We start from the raw sequence: 8,147 nt of genomic DNA on the forward strand, positions 1-8,147 counted from the left end.
TGAAAACAGGAGGATCACTGAGTCGGAGCTGCACAGTGAGACCCTGTACTGAGCAGATAAATAAAATAAAAATAGTAAAAGTACTTCCACAGTAACAGGGGCCAACACCATTTTTAGTCTGCTGAGGCCTTCCAGGATGTAACCCCCAGAAACTAGGCTCACCAAAAGGTACACCTGAGGCCTACCCAGGTCTTCAAATTAGTGCCCACATATACCATATTTGTTGAACAAATTCAGATTTATTGAAAGTAAACATTTACATTGGCTACAATGTTAGGACTATTACAAAGCTGGATAAGAGAAGCTTAAGTAGCAAGAAAAAGCAAGTGCAATAAAAAGTGAATAGAGAAAATAGTTGGCCTTAGTGATCTCTTGGCAGTATTTACAGTATGTACATCTTGTTAAGTATTTGTCGGAACGCTAAGGCACCAAAGGCTAAGTAGCAGGCTGCAGCACTACCTTGTGCACAGAAGTCAGGAGATGTAGAGAAGTTTGTGTAAAGAAACACAGGCGTATCTTCATGTGTACATACAGGAGTGGTTGCAAGTTTTGAATCTCAAATGATACATTAAATTTGGGCAGACTGAGGACATTATTTGTAGAACATTAAATTATGTAGACTATGTAAATAAGCACTATTTTTTTTTTTTTTTTTTTACCAACTTGCTGTGCGTGATGCGATCTGTTCAACACTGCTTTTTCACACTCATGGCTACGATTTGTCTAAAAACTACTTGAAATACTTTTAACCTACAAAATCTTATCCTATATTTCATAGTGTGTACGAAACCCCCAGGAAAAAAAATTTACTGGATAATAATATACATCAAATCTATGTATAATCTGGCAAAAATTTAGCAGGTATCAAATGCCAAAATCCGTGAAGGTTCACCGCGCCATTCTGGCATAGCAGCTACGTCGTGTAATCCTTTAACTCTTCAGAGTAGGCAATGTTTGTGGCTGAAGGTTGTGAACAGACACAAAATTGGCCCATGTTTTTAAAAAAGAAATAATCTTTAAAAGAACTAATTTCAAATTTTGCAACTTGAAGTCCCTCCAAGTAACTCACTGGGTGCCAATGACGTCATTCACCACTGGTGGCTGAAATACCCACATTCCAGCGGAGCTGAGGTGACTGACACCGCCTGTGGCCAGCGTGGCCCTAACCGCTGAAGTATGAGGTGACTACCGTGCACGTGTCGGCACGGACAGCACTCATTAGTCATTTTTCTTACACTAGAAATCCAGTCAACTTTAACAAGCAGTCTATTACTTGTCTTGAGGTAGTGTTGTAATGAAAGTCCTGTAGGACAATCGAAGGTCATAAAGTTTCTAAAATGTGCTTTCGAACGCCACCAGTAAGTCTACTGAGAAGGCAGAAGGTCGGGCAATCCAGGCCGCTCGACAAAGCATTTCCGTCTGGTGCATTTACCCAGACTCTCGTCACGGAGGTGAATTTCTCATCCAAATTCCTGAAACCCCATGCCCTAAATTATGGTTTTAAAAATACTTTTATTATATAAAGTACTGTGAAACTTTGTTCGATGATGTTAAGGATTCATACACTTGCATGTTAAAGATTTTTCTCTTTTAGCAAAGGAGAGAAAAATTCACAAATTTCCTCTTTGAACTCCTCAGAAACATTTACAGGATGAACAACGGTTGGCGTTGTTAGTTTGTGAAACTTTATAGTATTTGATGGAAATTTTCAGGATGTGGTACTCTTAAAATTATAGTTGAAAAATCCAGTATTTGAGATTTACAGAGACAAATATAAAATTTATTCCAATATAATGTACTCTACACCAAAGTGACTTTCCATAAAGCACTGTCCAGTACTGATTTGCATACTTTTTTCCTACTTCAAATGTTCAGTGATTTCCCTGTTGTTTTATACAATGAAAGAAAACAAATTATTCCTCGTGAAACCAGTAATGGAGGACAAAGAACTAATAAATTATGACCACTCTTCAAAAATGAAACCAAATGCTTGCCTTTGCTTGCTGGTTATCTCAGCAATGGCTATACAATGCACAGAGCTATTACAAAACATCAATGCACCAATTTCCAATGATTATTAAAATACAACACAATGTCAAATGTTTGCAGTCATCAAATAATCAAGACATGACATTTTAAAGGGCTGACTGAGTCCAGGCAGGGCAAGTGCTTAAATGCCCAAATCCTACAGATCTGCTTGGACTTGGAAGCATGATATTCATTGCTAACAACAGGAAAAGTAGTTCATCTTCAGGTAAACAGAAGCATCTTCATCAGTCTATGATAATCGTGCCAATCTCAAAGAATTCAATGAAAACTTTTGTCAGCTCTCCTTAAAATAACTGCTCAGAGGGGCTCTAATACAATTTTGGAAACGAAGTCTAACATTCTGTGTTGATTATAGCTCAATTAGTGACTGTTATAAGACATCTTATTTGGTACCAGGCATCACAGGAGATACACCGGGCTGCCCCACGTAATGGGTATTGAACTGACAACACACTCAGAGAAGTCTATCATTAAAGCTAACAATAAATGTTTTTACTGTACTGGTTTGCTTTCCTCCTAAATGATTTTCCTTGAGCCTTACAAGTTACCTTCCAGTGCAGATTCTAATACTGTATCTTTTGGAGGTTACCCAATGTTAAAGATGCCAGAGTGGCTGAGGCTGGTGGCATTCATTGGCTCCAGGCAAGGGGCCTCGTGGCCCAGCACCAGGAGGGGCTCTATAGCCACGGCTCCTACATCCTGTAGGACAGCCCTACATGGATGCCACATGTGGAATGTTCCACAGAATTAAGATTCTGTTGCCTAGAATGTTGGGAGGCCAGGAGAGCCCTTGCAGGACACCAGCCCTGTACCTCACCCCAAGGCTTCAGACAACTGGTCACAGAACAGGAAGCTGGCCCTTCGATCTAGCATTAGCCCTCAGACTGGCCCTGGAAGCAGAGGCGCCACTCAAAACAGACCAATGCTTTAGGTAGACAGTATCAGAATGATTACTATCTCAGCCTCTTGCAGTCATTTTGCAGAAATGAGTGGCCTATCAATTATTTCCAGCAGAAGAAAAACAAATGACATAAGTACTTCCTAAGCTGCAACCCTTGACAATGTGTGTGACCTTTTCCTCGCCTTTGATGCCAAAAGAAATAAAGACAGGTGTTACCACATTACATTTGCAAATGATAACACTCTCATATTTTTTTCCTACATAAACTAAAATCAGATAGGAAGCATGATTCAGGGCTTAAACAGAGTGGCAGACTTGCATTAAACTGCTTTCATGAATGGCCCAACTCCAAAGAGATCATATAAGAAAATCAGCACTACCAGCTACAGCCTGAGTTAACTCTAGGACGCAGAGAACAGAAAGACTTCGAGGAGGCGGACTCCTGAAAGGGAGAGCCCAGAGCTGGTGCTCTCACGCTCTATCAGCCTAGTTGTGTTCTTTTAATATAAAAGAAACTTTAAAGCTTGTTCTCTTTCTCAATATGAAAAAATTAAGCAGAGGTACTACATGAACAAATATAAAATGCTGGTGTGGTATAAATAAATTTTTAAATGTTCCACTGTAGAAAATAAAATGTACACACTGTATCTTTCAATTCTGAGGCCTTTCTTTTAAACATAAGATCATCTGAATATGTATTCAGTCCCCCAGGGGCTTGAAAGTCCCCAAATTATTATTCTTTTCTTGGAACCAGGAATCAAACTCATGACCTCGAGCTTGCCAGGCAGCTGCTGCCCACTGAGCTAAATCCCTGGCCCAACAGTCCCCAAATTATGACTTACAAGTAAACTTTAAATAAGTTAAACTGTAACCAATGGGACATTTCTTTAAGCAAATAGAACAATTATCTGCAAATAGTTTTTGTGAACGAATACTGATCTGTTCAGCTTGTATCCCAGCTCATGTTCTCGCCGCTGAGCAAGGACAGGAGCTGCACACAGCCCATCTCTCTTGCCAGAACGCGCGTGTGGGAGCACACACCTGCAGCTGCACGGCCAGCTCGGTGTGCGGGGCTACGTGCATGTGTGTCACCCACTTTTTCACACAGCACTGCCTCTAGGACTCACTTCTTTTCGTAACCAGAAACAGGACAGGCAACGTCCCCCAAGCACGTGCCATCGAGCACTGCTGGTGCGGCACCAGACAGTACGAGCCGCACACGGACTGCAAGGCCTCTGACAGACGCAGGTGCAAGGGAGAACGCTATCAGCTCTCTTTTGGTAACCTACAATGTCAGTTTATAGTATCAAATGTCCAATTAAAGAATTTAATATAAAAATATCAGCACAAAACTGTTTTTTCAATCTGTTTATTGTATATGCAACCCAAACTTCAGTTTAAGTGCTGTTTTAATTTTATTACTAGATTCCATAACCCTACAACTGATAAATTTTGTACCATTGTAGGTATTTAATGAGATACTTAGAAATGCTACAGAAAAAAAAAATCAGTATTCAAAGGGTTCATTTTTTTTTATGCAATAACAATAAGTTATCTTGCTATCTTCTTCACTTCAAAATCCAGCTCTGCACAGGAGGAAGGCTTCCCAACCACACGACGAGCCGCGTCTACCCAGTGGCGGTCTGGTTACCAATCACACGGAGGATCTCCTTGTGAACGCCGCCCTCCTGCGTGTTAATGTTCGCATCGCCCACTTGGCCGTCTTCATAGCTGAAACAGAAGCACAGAAAGACAAACACGTTGAAAAAGACATCAGGACTGCAGACAGATTCTAAATGCTGCCTGCTCCCTAGAGTCCAGCCCCAGGAGACAGTGACTCTTCAGCTGACTACTCCCTCCTGCCCCTGCTGCTCCCTGCAACACGCTGCAGCGGCTGTGCGGCCTCCCCGCAGCCCCACTCTGTGGTGACTTTGTTCATCCTTTTCCACCGTAAAGCTAACATCTTCATCTTCACACGAGCACTGCCCGGGCCTGCTGCTCAGCACTGCAAGCATCCGCATGGCACCTGGTACGAGGCCAGCTGCAAGGCAGACGCCAGCCTCCACTGCGTGCCTCGGGCTCCCGACGCCTCCTCTCTGCTCCACGCAGGCGGGTCTCCCCCCATTCTCCGAGTGCTGACCCTCGCCCCACCTCCCAGCCCCTTCTCTTCACTGTGTCTCCGTCCTAAGTGCTGCTGGCTAGAGCTACTCTGTTCTGATCAGGGCTGGGGTTTCCCTTATCACAGGCTGTGCGCTGACTTAGCCTGGCCGTAGCATATTCTTAATTCTGCCGGTGCTTCACGTAGAATGAGAGCCTGCTAAGTTTAGCTGAGTGCTAAAAGTGAAGAGATGATACTAAGAGACAGCAACTGCAAAGCTCTTTACAAAGAAATAATTGCATTTTGGATAATTCATTTCCTTAATAAACTCACTTAGGCAATAAGACTTTCCAAAGAATGAATTTTCAAACTTCTATGATAATATTCAGAGCAAAATAGGTGATGAATTAATTTTATTATATAAAAATGGCTTCAAGACAGAAGCTTTAGAGAAGTGGTAATTACTTCAAAATAGATAACCACAGGCAAGAGCAAAGTGTCTCAAAGAGTAATTCACGCCACTGTCTTCTCCCATACAAAAATTTCCCAGAAATAGCACAATAAAGGAAAATGAACCAAGTGGCCTCAAGCCACAGGGACTCGGCTCCCCCACGGCCCACACGCTGCAACAGTGGCGAGGAATGCACCCCGCAAGGCTAAGCTCCTCTGAACGGTCCAAGGCCGCTGGTCAGCTTGGCCACCTCTTCCCCTACGTGCTTCAGATGCACTCTGTGCCTCCCTCCGTCCAGAAGACACTGGGGCAGCCTGCGTGCTGGCAGCCCACCCGTGCACTTCCTCAGATCCACTGAGAACATGTTACAGCAATTCAAACTGTCCAAATTCAGTCGGGCGCTTGTGCCGGACAGTGTAAAGGCATGTGCCACTGTGCAGGCAGGCAGGCCCAACAGACTGCTGCTCCCCAACTCCCGCCTGGTGACTGTCCTGCACGGATGACAGCTAAGCCACCCTCTGTCCTCAGCAGAACCAGGTGACGCAGCCTAACTTGGAGGCAGGGCCCTACATCAATCACAGTGCTTTACCATGACAGCCAGATTAGCTCCTACCAAGATGTACATTATGGAAAACAAAAGAGGTAACAGAAAGAGGGAGAGGATGTGGGGAGACCCGGGCCAGGAGAGGCTGTGCAGCAGCGCCTGAGCCACGCAGGCCCTAAGCAGCCTTCCAGGTGACGACCGCACGCGCTCCTCGCCTGCCAGCTTAGCTGTCTTCCGCCCCCACCGCGCCACGGCTGCAACGGGGTGCCTACTCGGTCCTGTCAGAGTTCGACACAGGGAGGAGTTGAGGGAGGCGTGTTCCGTTTCCCCCGCACCAACTCCGCATGCTCCCATTTCCCTCCCTGCCACCTCAAGTTGACCTGAGAACAGGATCTGCTGGTGTAACTTCCCATTTCACCTTGATCCACTGAAGTTCTTCTTCTGTCCCTGCAGCTCACTGACAAGCACTGGCAAAGGTCACCTGGCCTCCCGCCACTAAGGTCCCCTTCTGCTGGGGCCCAAATGCACTGTGCTGCGGTCCTCCCAGAGGCCGCTGGTACTGCAGGCCCTGAATGGCGAGTGATCACTCCCGCCTCGCCTCCTGTTTCAGTGATGGTTCTACTGACTCGTTCCCGGGTTTCCTCTCTCATGCTCTACACGTGTCCTCAGGTCTCTTGCCCTCTACTTCATGTGTCTCTCCCGGGCTCCCCCCAACACAAGCGTTTCCACGCCTTAGAGTGCTGCGTGATCCGCTGGCAGCACAGAAGCACTGCACACAGCTGCCCTGGGTGTGCTGCCCCCAACTCCAGCACCTTGTGGCTCTTGGTGACCCCTGTGCCGGGATTCAGTCCCCACCAGGTCATCCTGCTTCCACTCTGCTACTTCCGGTCACATCTTTTCTCCAGCTGATGCAGTTATCCTTGGGAACTGTCATTCATTTATGGGAGAGTTCTTAAATTTGCAGGTTGCATATACATAGTGGGCTGTGACATCACTTTGTCCGAACTGGCACCTGCAGTGACGCTGGGGCAGGAAGTGCTCTTGCGCTGCATGCAGAAGCCCTTATGTTTCCCCCAAGTCACAATGCCAAACATACTGCTTTTCCTGTGGCAGAAAAAGTGACCCAGACTATTGTAGGACAACTGTTGAGTGATCTTTCTGTTGCGCGAACTGCGCCGTCGTCTCTTCTAGACCATCTCCCACCCAACTGAAGCAACACAACTGATCTCGGCCTCACTCATGGAATACAGGGTCACTGGAAGACCAGCTCCCCCATAACCCCAGGAAACTTCCTCTCCAGTGGGGGCCCTCCCCCTCACTTTCTACTAAGTGACAAGCTTCCTTTTCCCCAGTACATATGTTCCGCGACACGAGCACTAGCAACTAATGGAGATGAGAAGCTCATCCTTTGAATCAACTGAAGTAACTTAAGACAACAACATGGGAGGAGAGGGAGAGGGAGGAGAGGCAGAGGCAGAGAGACAAGAGGCAAGACAGACAAGAGACAGAGTACAACACTCCATGCAACAGGAACCCAGAAAACAGCAGGGTAGCTACTGTGGTCGCTGAAGATGTCAACTTCAAAACAACCATGATTAAAAGAGATAAAGAAAGTCACTATATACTTGTTAGGGGAAAAAATGCAAAAGAAAGAGATAACAATTATAAATATATATGCACTCAATGTAGGAGCACGCAACTACATAAAACAAATTTTAACAGACATGAAAAATCTATAGAATTTATAAAGAACTAAAAAACACTAGGGCCCTAAAATTTAAAGACCCAATTCAGAAATGGGCATCTGAGATGAACACATGCTTCTCAGAAGAAGAAATTAAAGAAGCGAATAAATATATGAAAATATGTTCCACATCACTAGCCATCCGTGAAATGCAAATTAAAACCACATTGAGGTATCATCTCACCCCAGAAAGAATGGCTATCATAAAGAAATCACCCAACAACAAATGTTGGAGAGGCTGTGGAGAAAAGGGAACCCTTCCCTACTGCTGGTGGGAGTGTAGACTGGTGCAACCATTATGGAAATCAGTGTGGAGACTCCTTAGAAAAGTTGGACTGGAAATCCCCTTTAAACCAGCTA

At 45.1% G+C, this 8,147-nt stretch overlaps 1 protein-coding gene across 1 annotated transcript in view; it reads right to left on the reverse strand.

Annotated features, from left to right (window-relative positions):
- Positions 1-657: 657 nt before the first annotated feature.
- Parp8 (poly(ADP-ribose) polymerase family member 8) overlaps positions 658-8,147 on the reverse strand; it is a 195,422-nt gene continuing 187,932 nt past the window's right edge. Inside the window, exon 28 of the mRNA XM_004646003.2 lies at positions 658-4,681. Coding sequence (XP_004646060.2) covers positions 4,579-4,681 — 103 coding nt within the window. The 3' untranslated portion in view covers positions 658-4,578. The remainder of the gene's footprint in view (positions 4,682-8,147) is intronic.

The sequence above is a fragment of the Octodon degus genome, unplaced genomic scaffold, assembly GCF_000260255.1.
Source record: "Octodon degus isolate 3935 unplaced genomic scaffold, OctDeg1.0 scaffold00248, whole genome shotgun sequence".
Taxonomy (NCBI): domain Eukaryota; kingdom Metazoa; phylum Chordata; class Mammalia; order Rodentia; family Octodontidae; genus Octodon; species Octodon degus.